The sequence below is a fragment of the Artemia franciscana genome, chromosome 4 (genome assembly GCF_032884065.1).
Source record: "Artemia franciscana chromosome 4, ASM3288406v1, whole genome shotgun sequence".
Lineage (NCBI taxonomy): Eukaryota > Metazoa > Arthropoda > Branchiopoda > Anostraca > Artemiidae > Artemia > Artemia franciscana.
In genome coordinates, this window is record NC_088866.1 from 4,245,702 (window position 1) to 4,265,521 (window position 19,820).

Consider the following 19,820-nt stretch of genomic DNA (forward strand, 5'->3'; position numbering starts at 1 on the left):
TTTCCACAATCACATGGTATTTGATAGACCCCTCTTTGGCGAGTAACTGGGGTCTTATCTTTACCGGAATTTAAGAAATTGATGATTTTAAAATTATTAGCAAAAACTACGTACAGATTATTTTTTGTGCAAATATTTTTTAATTTTGTGTTGATTTTTGGGATATACGGAAGACAGACAATATTTGAGGGCTTATCAGTAGCCTCACATTGTGAAATATCTTCTTCGATTTTACAAGAATGTCTTTTTATTCTACGGTTAATTATTTTATTGACAAAAGGAATGGGGTATCCATTACCAAAAAGAATATCTCTGATAAAGTTTATTTCTGAATTTATATACGAATCGGAGCAAATATTCAGGGCACGATCAATGAGGGAAGTTACAACTGCTCTTTTAACTTTTGGGGGGTGATTTGAATTAAAGTGAAGATATTTATTGTTTTGTGTTGGCTTTCGATAGATAGTAAAATCTAGTTTATCAGCATTACGAATAATTAACACATCATTATTACCTGGAAGTGCCTAAAGTAGCAAAACCGGGACCGACAGACCGACAGAATTTGCGATTGCTATATGTCACTTGGTTAATACCAAGGGCCATAAAAACCGTAAAAGTTTGCTGTACTGAACACGTATTTGACTTTAAAGAAATTATCTATGGGGGTAATAGTATTAATAGAGATGAAAGGGACTTTAAGATAAACTCAATTTATAATAGTCAAATTAAGGAGCAGGTAAAATCGTCAACGAGTAGTAATTTACATAATTATCCTGGAACAAGTGATAAGCTTGCGAACAAAAATCAGAATGAGGTTAAAGCTGGAAAAAATAAAAGGACTGCAGCGTAACTAGCAAACAACAAAAATTCATTTAATTTATGAATATAATTATAATTATTTAATTTATGGTTTACACTATTATGTAGTAACATCAGTGCTTGAAGTTTGTTTATAATTTGAAGTGTTCTTACTTGTTTTTTTTTTTATAATTTGAATTATTCTTTCTTCTTTTTTTTTCTTTTCGTGTGTTTAGTTGTCTTTTTTTTGTTTTTTGTGTATGTTATTTGTTTAAATAACTGTTTTTTTCTCTTGCTTAAAATATTTTTCGTTTTTCTCTGCTGAGAAAGGCCCCCGGATGTGGGGCAGGAATATTCAGAATTTTGTCATTAAAGCATTCTTTTGCTTTATTTTTTGTTCACTGCTTTGTGGAAATTAAAACCCATTTTTCTCCCTTAATTTTTCGTAAATGGAAAAGTAGTTTGGTTTAAGAAATTATTTAGGAGGGGTTGGGGATAAAATATAGTGGAAGCACCCTCAAAATGTGTAAACTACAAATATTCTGCATATTACGAAGTAAGAACACCTTTTTAACACCTTTCCTTCTCAACAGCCCCTATTGTGGGCTAATTCCAAGATATGTTGAATAATGAGCTGCTAATCCTGAAATTGTTCTAATCGTTCTAATCCTGAGCTTCGGGTCCTGAAATCAACCTTTTCTTTTTAAGGAGCAATAGGTAATTTTATATTAAAGGATTAGAAGCCCATATTTTTTTTATTTATTTGTATTACTTTCATTTTTCAGTTTCTTTCTAATAATTTTGTACATGGCTTTATCAGTTTTGAAGTAGGTCTGCACACATATATATATATATATATATATACCTCCTCCATGCTTATAACAGAGCCAAGGGAACCTCCAAATGTTTGCAAATCCTCCAGAAAGCCCAACAAAAGACAGGAAAAATTCCATCCTTGACGTTTTCCTGTGATCCTGTTCCTTCCACCAAACTGAAGTTTCCGCTGACGACAAAACTGAAAGGGCTTCCAAATGTTCCCTAAATGTGACAAAAGATGAATAAGAGATAAGAGGTGATATTATGAGATCAAGAAAAACTACCACACTGTGAAAAACAAATCAAAAGCGTTACTCGTGTAAGGAATTAAATTTTTTTTTTTTACAAATTAAAAAAAAATTCTAAAAAGATGTTTTCAAAGGCGAATCGTCCTTGTTTGAAACTTGCAATATATTTAAATTTGGAAATGGTTATATATTTTAACTTTGAATTCTATATTTACAAAATCTAGTGAACAGATTTATTTACTGTATAGCCAGTTTATAGAATTATTTATTGTACAGCTAGTATATATATATATATATATATATATATATATATATATATATATATATATATATATATATATATATATATATATATATATATATATATATATATATATATATATATATATATATATCGACTGCCTGTCCATGGATTATTCTTTATGGTTGATTGTGTATGGCTATGCTGTTTGACCTATGCAATTGGATGGATGAGTAGGGTTAAGGCCTCATTCAAGTACTGATCTATATTAATTACTAATGTAGGAAAACAGTCTTCCTTTTCTCCTTCTGTCTTTTTTTCTTCTTTTCTTTCTTTTTTTTGTGCTGTTGCATTGGTGATTTCTTTTTTCATTATATATATACATATATATATATATATATATATATATATATATATATATATATATATATATATATATATATATATATATATATATACAAAAGTATAAACAGTGGAGTACAGAGAAAAAATTAATAAACAAAGCAAAAACAAAAGTACACATAACTCAACAATAGCAAGCACAACAAAGCCAATATAGCAAAGAAAAACAGTATAATAAAATAGACTAGCAGATCAGTAGAACAGACGAAGTAAAGCTACTTTGATAACTAGAAATATTTACAAACACAGTATAGACCGCCGCTCATCTTTCACATTCATCAAATTCATCATTTATTAATAACCCACAAAGATAACCCTATGGAGAAAAGAAAAAGCAAACGAAATTAACAAAACGACAAAAAAAAGAAAAAAAAGAAACTAAATACTTGTCCTACATAATACATAAATAACAAAAGAAATATAACTAAACTAGAAAGATAACTTATAAGAAGAATAAGATTATGGCAGCATCGCCCCATACAGGGAATTATTTTTGCAGAGAGATCATAGCGAGACAGCTGATTTTGGACGGCCAGGTATGGATCAAGAATGCCATATCTTTCACTAATCAAAGAGTTTCTAGTCCAGGGTGGTAGGCCTAACAAGAACTTACAAAAACGGTAAAAGCATGACCAGATGGTATGTTTATTCCGATCGGTTAATAGACTCCAAAACGGGGAAAGACGAATAACATGTGGCTGCACCAGCACATTGAAAAGTCTTGCTCTGATATGTCTATTATAATTTGTCTGGGTAGATATGAGTAGACCATAATATTTGCGGATCTTGCTGGTCAAATGTTCAACTAGCAGTGGTCTCGTAGATTTCACATCACGACCGATTGGGAGCCCGAGGTCAACTAAACTAGGCGCTGGTCTCACGACACTATTTCCAAGTGGGATATCAGGAATGTCATCTGAGCTTTGACGGTTGAAAACAACAATTTCGCTCTTACTTTCGTTAAAAGACAGGTTTATTTCGGAATAAGCGTTTCTTAGAATATCAAAGTTCTTTTCTATCATCCCAAAAGAAAGGCTTAAATTCAGTATATCATCGGCATAATTTAACAGTGATATATCTCTACCTCTAAACACAAGACTCATCTCAATATCTTTTTGTGATTCTACAACACTATTATTGTAATGGGTAGGAGAAGAAACTGCACCTTGCCGTATGCCTTTTTCTACTGGAACTACTACAGCCGAAATTTGTGGACCATCAATCGTCGGGACTTTAATTATAACCTTCAGTTTCTTATATAAATTTCTGAGTGGTAGGACTATTGATCTGTCAAGGCCACGTTTGAGCGCACATGACAGTATCTGAGCATGGACGCCAGAATCGTACGCGTACATCATGACTAGCTACTATAACCTTTTCCCCTGTCTGGTCACACTCTAAAAGTACATTACAAATGAGATGGTGAACATGTTCTCTACTAACAGATTGTTTAAAACCAAATTGGTTATCAGGGCTTTCACAGACTCTATATAACTCATCAATAAAAAAAAGCTCAACAATTTTGCAAAAAAACTGGGGCAACTGTTATGGGGCGGTGAGAACTGCATTGAGCAGGGTCTTTTCCTTTCTTTAATACAGGCGTGACAACCCAAACACAGAAGGAATCTGGCACTAAACCGCAAGTGAAGATCATCTGGTATAACAGAGTAAGATGCTCAAGGACCCTTTGGCTGCCATGGGCTAAATACATGCCACAAATTTGGTCAATGCCTCGCGAGAACTTCTTCTTTGCTTTAATTATTGCCGCCCGAACATCAAAAATAGTTACTACAAACCCGAGTGAAGGCGATGCTTCACTTAACAGGAGATCAAGGTTATCTTCATATTTCGACACAAGCTGAGCGTCGGGTGCTGTAAATTCTATTTTGTAATAATTATTCCACTGTTCTTCTTCGGGCCAGAGGCTGGGACCGTCGCAATCACTTCTTTTTTTCCTTTTAAGGAAATTCCTCACGGCATTTGGCTCACTTTTCAGCGCGTTACTATTTTCGTCCAGAATGGTAGCATTGTGCTTCTGCAGGCATTTGGCAAACTTTCTTTTCAGATAAATCCGCACCGTATTCTTAGCACCTGACCGGGGCTTTTCTATATCCATCCCCATTTTGTGCCAAAACTTAGAAGCATGACAAAGCTGAGCTAGGAATGGGTTTTCTTTCCAGTGTGGAACTTCAGTACCAATGCGAACCCTGCGTTGTGGTACCGCAGCACTTCCAGCGACTCTCAAAGCATGGATTATTTCCATGCAATATACATTTAAATCAATCTGTTTTTCAGTGGTTTCTAGACTGGGATTCGCTTGTAGAAGGTGGTAGGGTACCTTGATCCTTCCCATCATTTCATCACAAACAGACTGGTATTCGTCTATATTGATCTTCTTCCAGTCAGATTTCTTACGCCACTTCCTGACATTGCTGGGACCTATGCTTGGCTTAATAGTTGTATTGAAAGAACAGGACACGGGTAAGTGATCGGAAATGTTGATTGTACTGTTCACATATGGAGAGGGGAGAGGCAATGTCACTTGCTTGGTTTGAAGAAAGAAATCAAGGGCCGAGGTTGCTCCCGAATTATGGATGTATGTAAAATCAAGATCGTTCAAAAGAACCTCAAGACCGGCGAGGGCATTAAGGAAGATTTGTGAACGTGGGTTTGTACCAGACAGATTAGAGTTCATGTCACCCGCTAGTATAACGTTTAGTCCCTGTTGTTTTGAACCACTAACGGAACTTGCTAATTTTTTGCAAGCGATACTGAACTTGCGTTCAGACTTAAGGTCTCGGTAGTCAGTTGGCATGTACACTGAGTAAATGACAGTCTCGTTTATTTTGACCGCAACATAATTGTCAGAAGACGAGTGAAGAGTCGGTAGAAGTTCCGCTCGGGCGAGTACCGCTATACCACCGGATGGCCTCCCTTTTCCACTTTGACTGGTTATCGCTGAAACCCCAAATACTTTCAGCCATCCATCAAGTGAAAGAATGTGCAGACTTTCACTGGCGAGAAAGTGTTCTTGTATACACAGTACGTCACATGACTCCATTAGGCGATACAGAAAAAGCCTTTTATTAATAACACCACCATTTATGTTCTAAGTAGTTATCCTTAAAGTTTGACTGTTCATTTCTTAAGCAGTAGTTTCTGTGCTTCTGGACATTTATACGAATAACAGGGGTGGTCGGAGGAGCCACAGAGAGCGCATTTCATGACAAGTTGACACGGGTTTTCTTTGGAGTTCTGGTGGTCACCAGCGCATTTAGAGCATCTCGGGGAAGCTTTACAGTTATTTGCAGTATGGCCGTAGCACTGGCATTTGTAGCACTGGGTAGGCAAAAACTTGCACTCAGTTATGGGTAGACGCTTGTAACCAATAACAAGGGGATTCTCAGTGGCATACTTTAGGTGGTCATGTGACTCAAGCTTTAATCGAAAAGACTTCGTACTTCCTAACTGAACAATTTCTGTATAGTTATTAGCGAGATCGCATAGGTCACTTTTAGATGTTCCGTCAGGCACTCGGCGTACTATACCGAAAAAGGCAGGATTCTTCACCTTAGCATTAATGGATACGAAACACAGTCGACAATTTTGCTGAATATAAGATTTAAGAAAACCGGTTTCATAGCCACAATGACGAATGACGGGCGACAGAATGCATTGGACTTATATAATTTGGGATATGTGTTTGCATATTAGGGAGGAGGGGGGTTAGGTTAGTGGCGCTGCCCAAATACTTTACCCCCACCTCTAATTTACGAATATTTAGCCCAAAATTATACTATTACATAAACTTAAAGTTACATGAAGGTTATACTTCATTAGGATTAGCGTAACTTCACTTCTTGGGTGTGTTTAATTTTGGTAACAAGTAGGCTACCCAGAAACCTACAAACATAGGGAACATCACGTATCAATTTATTTGTACCAGAATTGCAGAAATATTTTTTGCTTAAACTGCGAAAAAAAATCCCTTCGTTTAAACTTGCAACTTCGCTCTTTCCTTACAGAGGAAAAACTTGTTTTTTTTTTAAAGTAATGGTATAGAAAACAGCGTAGATCGTTACGAGTAACTGCAATAAATTTAGAATTGTCTGGGCGTCTCAAAAAAGTTGATACATTGCCAGATTTACATTACGTATTGTATATTTGTAGTCATTACCTCCATCAGATTTGGCAAGATGCTTTCAATTTCAAACTGAGTACAAGATCAATTCCGAAAATAAAATTTGTAAATCCGGGTAAATTTATGAAGTTACACTCATGCTTTTAGACGCGGATCTTATCCATGTGGCATGGGGGAAAGTTCGGGTTCATACGCCCCTATCCAGGAATTTGAAAAACCCCAAAATATGTATGGGTGTTTTTATCCACAAAATGACTCGTGCAGTGACGGAGGGGGATTGTCTTTACAAAAGCACAATTTAAGTGTTATAACAACCGGAATAGGAACGTAAATAGGATTTTTGAGGGGGTATTAAAGATAGAAACCATAACAGTATTTAAAAAAAAAATTTTTTTATTTTTCATATCTTTGTTTTTATTTGTCATATCTTCAGAATTTTTGTAACAATAGTAACATCAAAAGAATCGCATTTGCATGCTGATTTTAAATATATAAGTTTCATTAAGTTTAGACTTACCCATAAAAAGTTATGAGCCTGCGAAAATTTGTCTTATTTTAGAAAATAGGGGAAAAACCCCTAAAAGTAATAGAATCTTAATGAAAATCCCACCATCAGATTCAGCGTATCAGAGAACCCTAGAGTAGAAGTTTCAAGCTCCTATCTACAAAAATGTGGAATTTTGTATTTTTTTGGCAGAAGGCAGATCACGGCTGCGTGTTTATTTGTTTGTTGTTTTTTTTTTCCCAGGGGTGATCGTATCGACCCAGTGGTCCTAGAATCTTGCGAGAGGGCTCATTCTAACGGAAATGAAAAGTTATAGTGCCCTTTCTCAGTGACCAAAAAAATTGGAGGGCACTGAGGCCCCCTCCCACGCTTATTATTTTCCCAAAGTCACCGGATCAAAATTTTGAGATAGCCATTCTATTCAACGTGGTCGAAAAACCTTATAACTATGTCTTTGGGGACGACTTACTCCCCCACAGTCCCCGTGAGAGGGGCTACAAGTTACAAACTTTGACCAGTGCTTACATATAGTAATGGTTATTTGTAAGTGTACAGACGTTTTCAGGGGGATTTTTTGGTTTGGAGGGGGGGGGGGTTGAAAACAGGGGGATATATTAGGGTAACTTTCCTTGGAGGAATTTATCATGGGGGAAGAAGATTTCCATGAAGGGAGCGCAGGATTTTCTAGCATTATTTAAAAAAAAACAATGAAAAAATGAATATGAAAAGTTTTTTTTCTACTGAAAGTGAGGAGCAGCATTAAAATTTAAAACGAGCAAAAATTATTGCGCATATGAGGGGTTTACCTCCTCGTAATACCTCGCTCTTCGCGCTAAAGTATTTTTAGTAATTTCAACTATTTATTCTACGGCCTTTGTTATTCAAGGGTCATTCTTAAGGAATTGTGACAGAATTTAAGCTTTAGCGTAAAGAGCGAGGCATCGACGAGGAGTGAACTCCCTCATATACGCAATAAAACATACGAATATAGAAGTTTGTTACGTAAGTTAATTCGTAAATTACGGATATTTTTTACTAATGAAAATGTTCGTAAAAAAATTAGAAGTTCTAGTTGCCTTTTTAAGTAATCAAAAAATTGAAGGGCAACTAGGCTTCCTCCCTCTCTCCTTTTTTCTCAAAATCTTCCGATTAAAACTATGAGAAAGCCATTTAGCCCAAAAAAAATTAATATGCAAATTTAGTTTTAATTATTTATGTGTGGAGAGCCAAGATCAAAACATGCATTAATTAAAAAAAAGTCCAGAAATTAAATAAAAAAACAAGTTTTTTTTTAAATGAAAGTAAGAAGCGACATCAAAACTTAAAACGAACAGATATTAATCCGTATATGAAAGGGGCTTTTCCTCCTCAACGGCCCGCTAAGTTTTTGCTAAAATTTTTTACGTTTTAAGAAGTAGAGTTAAGAGAAAGAGTCAAACTTTAGCGTAAAGAGCGGGACGTTGAGGAGGAAAAGCATTATTATATATGTTGTAAGGCTGAAAACGTTTAGAACGTTTAGAACCTTCAGTAAAGTGTAAATTATGTTCTGGTCTTAAGAGGGAACAGTATGCGCTAGCCCTACTCCTCTTTGTGGTAGCTTCTGCTCATTTATTTATTAATAGGGATTTATGGTAGTTTTGCGCTTGACAAATCATTTGACTTTGTTTCTACTCATCTTGAGTGTTAATATAGCTCTTTACTTTTCTTCGAGAAACTTTCTTGGTGGAAATGTTTTTTTAAAATTTATTTGCGCCCTCTTTTAATTGGAATGTTCTTTTTCATTGGCTAAGAAAATAATATTTTAAATCTTTTTGATTTTTCTCTACAAGAATCCAGATTTTGGCTCGCTATTTACATACTGGACAAAATTTTGCAACAATTTTTGTGAATACTTGGCTTTGGGTAGATGGGCGCGGGGTAAAATATTCAAATACATAGTTTGACAATCTTAATAATCTTTGGGGTTCTATAAGGCCGAAAAAATCCCAACCTTCATGTTTTTACAACCTTGGGTATAGACAAATAATAATCAACCACCCACTCCACATTATCTGACAGTTTCAACATAATTCCCTTAGAATTTCCTAAGATATCATACCTGATGCGCGTGATACATTTTGATTTAGTTCAATTAACCATTCAACATGCCCTGATAATTTTAAGTTAATACCCTTAGCCGTTTCTGAGACATCAGAGATATGACCTTTGGAGAAAATTGGATACACATAGTGTCTTTAAATTTAGTTTTAGTTGACTTAGTGAACCATACCCTGAGGTTCCAACATTATACCTTAAGTTTTTTATGGGCAGACAGCCTTTTGAAAATTTGGATATGGTAAGTTTATTTTTACTTACTTTACAGCCGACGCCGACGCATAAAAAAAAAACACAGGACAATTAAAAATTTTACTCACAGAAAATGATCATCATTGTCGTTTTCTTCGTCATTCGCTGTCGTGTCAACTTTCCGAACAAAAATTTTTCGTCCATCTGAAACACCTAAGCCAATTGAAGCATACGATTTCACTGTCAGCTGATACTTGTCCAAATCGAGAGTGTTTCGTTGCTGATCCGAGCTCCATTTAAAAGGGGATGAGTCTGATCCTACGAAAAATTTATTATAGCTTCTAGGCCTTCTATTTTGCAAAATTAGTCTCAGATTTGTAATCCAAAAATTTAGAAAATAGCAACAAAGACCTCGCTGCCTTTCCATCACAAACACCAAAAACAAGAAGAACAATAGATAATTTCTCAAGACAGTGGGAAACAAATTAGAATGAATATTTCGGACCTAGGTCCAAGGGTAGGGATGCTGGGACTGTTTTAAAAGATTTTTCCTATTAGTTTTGTTGATCTTGTCCTGTTGCAAGTTTTTTCTTCTTATATATTTTTGTGTTGCTGAGGATGGCCCTTGGACATAGGGCCGAAATATTCATTCTAATTTGTTTCCCACTGTCTTGAGAAATTCTCTATTGTTTTTCTTGTTTTTGGTGTTTGAAAATTTAGAAGCTTTCAATTCCAATTTTAGTTAAAAACAAACACCACTTCAAAATAAACAATTGAGGGATTTTGACTTTGGATAATTTCTATACCATAATATTAGTCTCACATGCATAGTGAGCAAAGTCAGAAATCCTTCAATATTAACTATAGTGAAAATCAAACATCACTTGTAAAACTTATCCATATTGTCTTTTGATTTCGGATTGTGGTAGGGTTTTCACTTGTAAAACAGGTATTTGAGAACAAGAACAGGGTTTCCGCAAGCATCACACATATTGAATTATCTACACACATTGAATATATTGAATTATATAAGCATCACACATATTGAATACAGTATTTATTAAACTCACAACTTTCTCAACTCCCCAACTGCAAACTTCGACCATGTAAGGGTAATATAGTTCCTTAGCGGCACAGCTCTACTTCAGTCAAAATTATGCAAAAACTGTAAATTTATTTATAGCTGAAATTTAATATTTTTTAGGGCACTCATGACAACCTTGTGGAGGATATAAAAAGACAGTAAGTGGTAAGTCCAAATTCAACGAACGAAATCTGATGTACACAAAAGTTGGTATATGAGGATTTCTAAAGTCACGAAATTCATAATGTATGGGTAAAATTCTAACGTAAGGGTAATGTAAAGGTAATCAAATGTAAGTGTAATTTTTAATGGAAGGGGAAAATTGTAAAGTGAAACAAAAGGCACCTTCCGTCATTCACGTTAAAAAAATAGACCAAGTTTCCTATAAAGTTTCTTAGGTTGTTGGTTGAAAATTTGGGGCTGCATCGTGGTTACTTTGTTAGCCATAACCACGTAAAGAGTGAACTACGGACGATTGAAACCAATAGTTTAAAAATGGATTTTAAAAAAATTGCTTTGTGAGATTAAAGTGTCATTTCAAGCTGACTTAGGTTAGGTCACTATGATTTTGATTGATCCTTATAGAATTTTTTTTAGCGAAAACAAACTTTCGGGAAAATCAAAACAGAGCCTGATCCCCCCCCCCAACAGAAAATCACATCAAATCGAAATAAAAAGTACTTTTTTGGAATTATCATGATTAACAGCCCTACACAGGAGAATTACATCCCACCCTGGACAACAAGGAAAAATCTTTTTAGGAAAAGGCGGGTAGCAATGGTATGTCTCCTTCTTTTGTCTTTGTTTTTCGGTTGTATTTTACTTCTGGTCGTATCAGACCAGTGGTCGTGTATATTGAGAGAGGTTTTATTTGAAAAACAATCGCCATATCTACTACTGCCCTTTTTAAGCAATTAAATAAAATAAAAAAGTCTTGTCAGCTGAAAATAAGAAGCAGCATTAAATTCAAAACGAACATAAACTATCCCGTATATGAAGGGATTGCCCCCTCCTCAATACCTTGCTCTTCGTCCTAAAGCCTTTACTACTTTCAAAAACATTCCTTTTCTTGTTAAACGGCCCTTGAGTTTCGGGTGTTGTTCTTAAAAAATAGGGACAAATAGTAAAACTTTAGCCTAAAGTTAGCGTAATATCACTATGTGCATAATGAATTATCGATCTACATTTATTTCAGTAAAGTGCAAATTATGTTCTGGTCTTCAGAGGGCAGGGGCCGTGTCAGTCCTACTACTGTTAATTTCTCCTCGTTTTGAGTTGAATCGGTTATTTATTTTAATTCCTATTCGTATGGTGTTTGATTTATTTATTGATGTAAATTTGTGATTTTCACTTTTATTTGAAAAACTTATTTTGTTTAATAAGTTTTAACAATATATATATATATATATATATATATATATATATATATATATATATATATATATATATATATATATATATATATATATATATATATATATATATATATATATATATATATATATATATCTGTATGTATATATATATATATATATATATATATATATATATATATATATATATATATATATATATATATATATCTGTATATATATATATATATATATATATATATATATATATATATATATATATATATATACTATATATATATATATATATATATATATATATATATATATCTGTATATGTATATATATATATATATATATATATATATATATATATATATATATATATATATATATATATATATATATATATATATATATATATATATATATATATACTAGCTGTTGGGGTGGCGCTTCGCGCCACCCCAACATCTAGTTGGTGGGGCGCTTCGCGCCCCCCCCAAGCCCCCCCCCGCGCGCGTAAGTCGTTACTTGCCATTGTAGCTGTGTCCCTGTGTCCCACCTGTGAATAGAGATAGACATAAATATATATTTTTAACTACGTAAAACATGCGAATATACAACATTCTTCGCCGTCCCATTGTCTGTGCATATAAATAGCATTTATATTCCCCGTGTCCCGGTCGTCATTTGTGTCCTGGTGTCCCAGTTTGTAATTTCTCTTTGAGTGTCCCGGTCGTCATTTATATTCCCTGTGTCCCAGTGTCCCGGTCGTCATTTGTGTCCCGGTGTCCCGGTCTGTAATTTCTATTCAAACAATCCCTGTGTCTCAGTCGTCAATTATATATCCCGCCTGTGCCCCCGGCGTCCCCGTTGTAGTTGTGTCCCTGTGTCCCGGTCGTCATTTATATTCCCGGTTATATCCACGCTTTCTTTTCTTACTTTCTCTATCAGCAGCAAGTTTTTTGGCATAGACTCTTTGAGCAGCTTCCTCGGCTGTTGCCATTGTAGGTTCTTCAGTCATTTTACAATTAAACATTTTTCCGTGAACGCATGTCTTAAATACCATTAATGACGTCACCGTCATAACAAAAATGACGACAACTAACTTCATGACGTCAGTCGACACAGAAACATGATGTCACCTGACAGACAGACACACAGACAGACAACTTATTTATATATATATATATATATATATATATATATATATATATATATACATATATATATATATATATATATATATATATATATATATATATATATATATATATATATATATATTCTACAAATAAAAAATAAAAAAATATATGTGCCCATCAGTGGTTGGTTCATTGTCAAGGTAAAGACTATTGCCATGAAAACTACTACTACTAATAACTCACTGCAGCACCAAGCCGCCTGAGGCCAACACAGCTACGCACGCTCCTCCTCCAACCTAATCTATTTAAAGCCTCCCTCTTTACACCCTCCCAGGAAGTTCCCATTTCCTTTAAATCCTTATTTATGACATCCTCCCAACCCAGACAAGGACGACCTGCTTTCCGTGTAGCCCCAGACGGTTGGCCAAAAAGGACAATCTTCGGTAATCTGTCACCCTTCATCCGTAGAACGTGGCCTAGCCATCTCAACCTTTCTTTCATTATAGCCCCAGAAAGCGGGATTGAACCACACTTTTCGTACAACCTACTGTTTGAAATACGGTCAGTCAGCCGGGTACCCAGAACAATCCGTAGGCAATTTCTCTGGAAAACATCTAGTAAATTTTCATCTGCTTTTCGGAGTGTCCATGCTTCAGAGCCATATTTGACCACTGTCATCACTGTAGCTTCCAATATTCTAATCTTGGTTTGTAGGCTTATCTTTCTATTCTTCCAAACTTTTTTTAACTGTGAAAAAACACCCTGAGCTTTAGCTATTCTACTTTCAACATCTTCACTGCTCCCACCATCTTTACTAATAATACTACCAAGGTAACTGAAGCTCCCAACCTGATCAATCTTTTCGTTACCTAAGGTCACCTGTTCATCTTCACTTATTCCTAACTTTAGTGACTTAGTCTTCTTAACATTAATTTTCAAGCCTATTTTAGCACCCTGAACTCGTAAAACCTCTAAAAATTCATTCATTTTGCTCACACTTTCATCTAATATGCTTAAATCATCAGCATAATCTAAGTCCAGGATCGTTCTTCCTCCCCATTTGATTCCATGGTCTCCAATTGCCTTTCCTGTGCTCCTTAAGACGAAGTCCATCAAAATGATCCATATAAAGGGGGATAGAACACAACCCTGCTTAACTCCTGATTTAATACAAAACCAGTTGCTAACCTCATTTCCTACCTTAACCGCAGCAGTATTATTCTCGTACATAGCGCAAATCACTTTAATGTATTTTTCTGGTATACCATATAACGATAAGACCTTTGTTAACGCTGTTCTATCAACAGAATCGAAAGCTTGCTCATAATCGATAAAACTAAGGACCAAAGGTGTTTGATAACGAAGGGACTTCTCAATTATTAACCTAAAAGTGAAAACATGGTCGACACATCCTCTACCTTTTCTAAAACCGCATTGTTCTTCCCTTAAAACTTTGTCTACAGCATGTCTCAGTCTAAAAAGTATCATATTACTCAGTAATTTGCTACCTACAGAGACCAGACTAATGCCTCGATAATTCCGACATTCACTCTTGTCACCTTTCTTATACAGTGGTTTAATTATTGCCATGAAAAGGAGCATAAAATGAGAAATTTAATGGCTCCATTTTTATTTTACGTAGTGTTATATGTAGTGTAAGGTTATATGGAAGGGGTGCCGGGGATGAATTGCCAAAAATAAGAGCAAAGGCATAAAAATGCTCACAAAATTAGCAACTTAAAAGTGTCTCTCTTTTTGTTGTAGCATATCTCCTTTTGGAGAGCCGCTATTTTTAACCTTTACTCTATCAGGAATCACCGCAGCACCTAAACGCCTTTCGGCCCACACTGCTACGCACGCTCCTCCTCCATACCAATCTATTCAAAGCCTCCCTCTTTACACCGCCCCAGGAAGTCCCGATTTCCTTTAAATCTTTCTTTATGAGATCTTCCCACCCAAGACGAGGACAACCTGCTTTCCGTTTTGACCTAGACGGTTGGCCGAAAAGGACAATCTTCGGCAATCTGTCATCCTTCCTTTACAGAACATGTCTTAACCATCTCGACCTATTTTCATTATAGCCTTAGAAAGTAGGATTGAACCACATTTTTCGTAGTTTGTTTGAAATACGATCAGTCAGTTGGTTACCCGGAACAATCCTTAGGCATTTTCTCTGGAAAATATCTAGTAAATCTTCATCCACTTTTCGGAGCACCCATGCTTCAAAGCCATATTTGACCAAAGTCATCACTGTACATTCCAATATTCTAGTCTTCGTTTGCAGACTTATTTTCCTATCCTTCTAAACCTTTTTTAATTGTGAGAAAACACCCTGACCCTTGGCTATTCTACTTTTCGCATCGTCACTGCTCACACCGTCTTTATTGATAATGCTACCAAGGTAAGAGAAGCTGCCCACCTGATCATTCTTTTCGTTATCCAAAGTCACCTTTTCATATTCAATTATTCCTAGCCATTTTGATTTAGTCTTCTTAACATTAATTTTCAAACCTATTCTAGCGCCCTGAACTCACAAAACTTCTAAAAGTTCTAAAAGAATGCTTAAATCAAAGTTCTTCTAAAAGAATGCTAAAATCATCAGCATAATCTGGTCCAGGAGAGTTTTTCCTCCCCATCTGATTCCATGGTCTCCCAATGCATTTCCTGTGCTCCTTAAGACAAAGTCTATCAGATGATCCATTTAAAGGGGGATAGAACACAGCCCTGCTTAATCTCATTTCCAAAACCAGCCTATTATATCACAAAACCAGCTGCTAATCTCATTTCCTACATTAACCGCAGCAGTGTTATTCTTGTAGCAGTTTTATTAACATGTCAGTACAATATTTTACTATTATGCTCTGCAATTTTATTCATTGCCTGCACTTCACACCTCCTTAGTTCATATTTTATTGCTTTCTCCACTTTCTTTACATTCCTTTTTTATCTATCACTAAGTTAATTCTTGTATAAACCCCCTCTCCTCTCTATTAAACATAAAGCTTTTTCACTAATATTCTTAGCTGCAGTCTTAACTTTCTTCCCTAAGATGCCATCAGCATCTTCACAAATTGTTTTTCTAAAATTATTCCAAACATATTCCATATTGTCAAATCTTAAACTCTCAAGTTTAGTATTCAAGTGTCCCTGAAAAGTTTCTCTCAAATTCTCATCCTGGAATCTACGAACATCCTAACTTCCTGGTAGGTAATTACCATTCCGAAATGCCAGCTTTAAATTAACCCTTGCCACCACTAGATGGTGATCTTTACTTTTAACATCAATAACGGCACTCCTATATACCCTAGCATCTTGTATTGATCCTGCCAGTCTTTGGTTTAACGTAACATAATCAATAACCTTTACTGTCTTACCATCACGTGAATACCATGTCAACACGCGGGCCATTTTATGACCAAACACCGTATCGGTTATAACTAGATTGTTATACCTACAAAATTGCAAAAGTCTATAGCCATTGCTGTTTTCTTTTCCTACACAAAATTTACCTAGACTAGGATACCATCTATCCCTATTTCTACCAACCTGGGCGTTAAAACCTTCTAGTAAAACACTATATTTCTACCTGGGACCCTGTCTATTTGCTCCTGTAACTGTAATTAATATTAATCTGAGTCACTAGTATCTCCGTCTGTCGGTTCAACGGCATATACTACTATACCTGATACCCTGAAGTTTTTAGTCATAAAATAAGCAATTAGTCTTCTATTATCAATACCTTCCCAGCCTAAACAAGACTTAGCAGCTTCCTTATTCATCATGAGCCCTACTCCCTGCCTATGTACCCCATCCTTCCTGCCTGAGTAAACAAATTCTATACCACCTAATTTCATGCTTCCTGCCCCCGGGGAATGGTTTTCTGAAATTCCTAATAAGTCCAGTTTGAACCGTCTGAATTCGTCAATCAAAATGTCGATACGACAGTCATTTTTTAACGAAATAAAATTCCAAGTTCCAATTCATATGCTCTTTAAATCATTGAGATTATTTTTGGCCTCACGAAAAGTAATGGTCCTGAATACTAATGCAGGACAGGGACCAGCACATCTTCTCAAGTCTACACCGAAGCGCTTAAGCCGGCTTAGAACCTGACAGCACAAAGTCACTGGCACCTCTAGTATAAATGAATGTTTTGTCCAGTTCTGGGCCCATCTTGGTCACCACATTGTTTTCAGAACTTGGGGATGCTCTCCAATCAACAAGAGTAGACAAAGAAATCCTGCACAGACAGTACCAATCCTATTACCTCCGACTCATTATATATTTATGCCTTAATATGATGCTACTACGGGAAGGCAACTCATAGTAGATAAAATAGATATATTTTCGCCCGAAAACACAAGTCAAAATAGATCAAGCACTGAAGAATTATCCATTAACATCCCGTGCGAATATTGTGTCGTTTACTAAGCTGTAATTTCCTCGACGAGCGCCGCTCCTCAAGTGGGAATAGAGTTTACCGCAAGGTCCCCAGTCTTGCGGATACCCAGAAAGGGTCAAGGCAGCCCTTTGCAGAGGTCGTTGTCCATAGATCTGGATCTTATGCCCTGCCGCAGTAGTACTTTTGTTGAGAATACTCCCTTGATGGTGTTCTGAGTCACCATGCAGTTTACCCCATTACTGGGAGAAGGATTGCAATTCACAGGATGGGTGGACACATTGGTGGGTCTTGGGTGGGAGACGTAATAAAGAAAGATTTAAAGGAAATACGAACTTCCCGGAAGGGTGTAAAAAGTGGCTTTGAATAGATTGGATTGGAGGAGGAGCGTGCGTAGCTCTGTTGGCTCAGGCGGTTTGGTTCTGTGGTGAGTCGTTAGTAGTAGTGGTAGTAATAGTAGTGATTCTTGCTAAATATCATAAAGTAAGAGTTCCATCACCTTTTGAAGAAACCATTACTCTTAACCTTTATCCGGTACTTACGTGTTATAGCAACTACACCAGATAAGTGAAGTTAGGTTAATTCTAATGAAATATACCAAGATCTGATGAAAACATAATGCTTAAGTAACAAAACCAGGCTATGAAAACTACAACCGAGAATTATGGAAAACAGGCCGCCCAGAACGCATTACATTAAATACCTAACCAACTCTATACATTAGATATTTTATTAAAATATTGTTTATGTCACTGAGACTGAGCTAATTATCTTAGAATAAGATAATTAGAGAAACCGGGATAATATAAATAATCTAATTATTTATAATAAATAATCCGGATAATAATATATAATAATAATCCGGGATAATAAATAATCCGGGATAATCTAATAATTAGAGAAATCGAGAATAAGATAATAAGATAAATAGAGAAACCGGTTTTACCCAAATAAAGAACAACAGTGTGGTCACTATAAGGCGTACCAACTTTTTTTGATGCACCCCCCCCCCCCAAAAAAAAAAAAATCCTGGATACACCCTTGCCTGTAACACAAAAGATATCCTACCTGTTCTCTGTATATCATTGGTCGTCACAGTATCAATATCAGCATCAATCAAAGGGATATCACTATCATCAATTATACGACTGCGTTTTGAATCATCTTCCAACACATTTTCCACCATTTTCATAATAAATTCCGAGCAACAGCTATGATTTTCATTTTCTTAAAAAACCCTGAGGAGGAAAAATGCTCGAGCGGTTTTCACGGCAAACAAAACTTGCAAACTGTCAGCTTATTACTAAACCAAGTAAACGAGTCTAATCAAGAATTGATAAATGCCTTTTGTAAACGTATTTAATTCCGCCTTTAATTCGATAAAAACTTGATTGGCAGAAATGACAGGATAATTGAAGTTTTTTAAATGAGCTAGGTTTATACCCTTCCACATCTAGATCTAGTGCAAGAATATGGGTATATTACAAGAAGGGAAACTGATGCTAGTTTCTACAAAAAAAAATCATTAGCGCCATCTAGCATTTGGCGTTTCTTGGCATTTTTTCAATTAGTTTAATTGACAAAATAGTATGATCTAAGTTTCTGTAAAAAGCACAGTTGCCATGTCAAAAAAATGCCAATAGACATGGAAGGCTTAATGGTGCTAGTGATTTTGTCAAAACTGGTGCCAGTTCGATCCCTCATTAGTTACTCATACTAGATTTTTCTCCGTTATAACTATACCTTTAAGGTGTGAAGTGAAGGGTGTGGATGAAATTGCCAGGGATATGGAAGATGTGGCTAAACGGCAAAGTTGTAAAATATTGTACTGGCATGCTAATATATTCAGAGGAGTAGTCACCCTGGACTTGTATCACTTAAAGATAGGAATGGGGCCACAATTATTGATAAGGAAAGACTTAAAGAGAGATGGGTAGATCATTTTGAGAATGTACTAAACCGGGATATAGCTACAGGAAAAATATAGAGGGAAATGAAAAAGTTTTGTGACACATTGGATGTGAAGAAAAATCTATTTTGTGAGGAAGAATTAGTGACTGCTAAAAGGATTAAAAAATAATGCGACCCCAGGTGCTGATAGTGTGACTAGTGATTTTCTTAACCCTAGAAGAGTAAGCATTCGTAAATTTTACGACACCAAAGCACTTTTTTGGGGTTACCGTGAAAACGGATGAATTGCAGTAACCCCCTTCCCGTATATGCTAATGTTGTGATTTGCCAATTTTTTACCGTCACCAAAGTTTTATTATCAAACAGTTCGTGGTAACGAACTGTAGTAAGGAGTGACCCGGCTCAATAATAAACGAAACTCTAAAAAACAGAATTTTGATACTAAAAGATACATCAAAAGAATCGGATTTCCATTCTAATTTTAAATAT

General features: G+C 35.6%; 1 protein-coding gene across 3 annotated transcripts in view; it reads right to left on the reverse strand.

Annotated features, from left to right (window-relative positions):
• The window catches only part of LOC136025878 (sodium- and chloride-dependent GABA transporter ine-like), a 107,002-nt gene extending 88,269 nt beyond the window's left edge, over positions 1-18,733 (reverse strand). Inside the window, exons 1-3 of one of the 3 annotated variants that reach the window (XM_065701916.1) lie at positions 18,489-18,732; positions 9,566-9,755; positions 1,664-1,836 (exon numbers count right to left, since the gene is read on the reverse strand). In XM_065701916.1, coding sequence (XP_065557988.1) covers positions 1,664-1,836; positions 9,566-9,755; positions 18,489-18,612 — 487 coding nt within the window. In that variant the 5' untranslated portion in view covers positions 18,613-18,732. Of the gene's footprint in view, positions 1-1,663; positions 1,837-9,565; positions 9,756-18,488 lie in introns of all 3 variants that reach the window. The other 2 variants (XM_065701917.1, XM_065701918.1) reach the window with 2 other exon arrangements.
• Between the last annotated feature and the right edge of the window lie 1,087 nt (positions 18,734-19,820).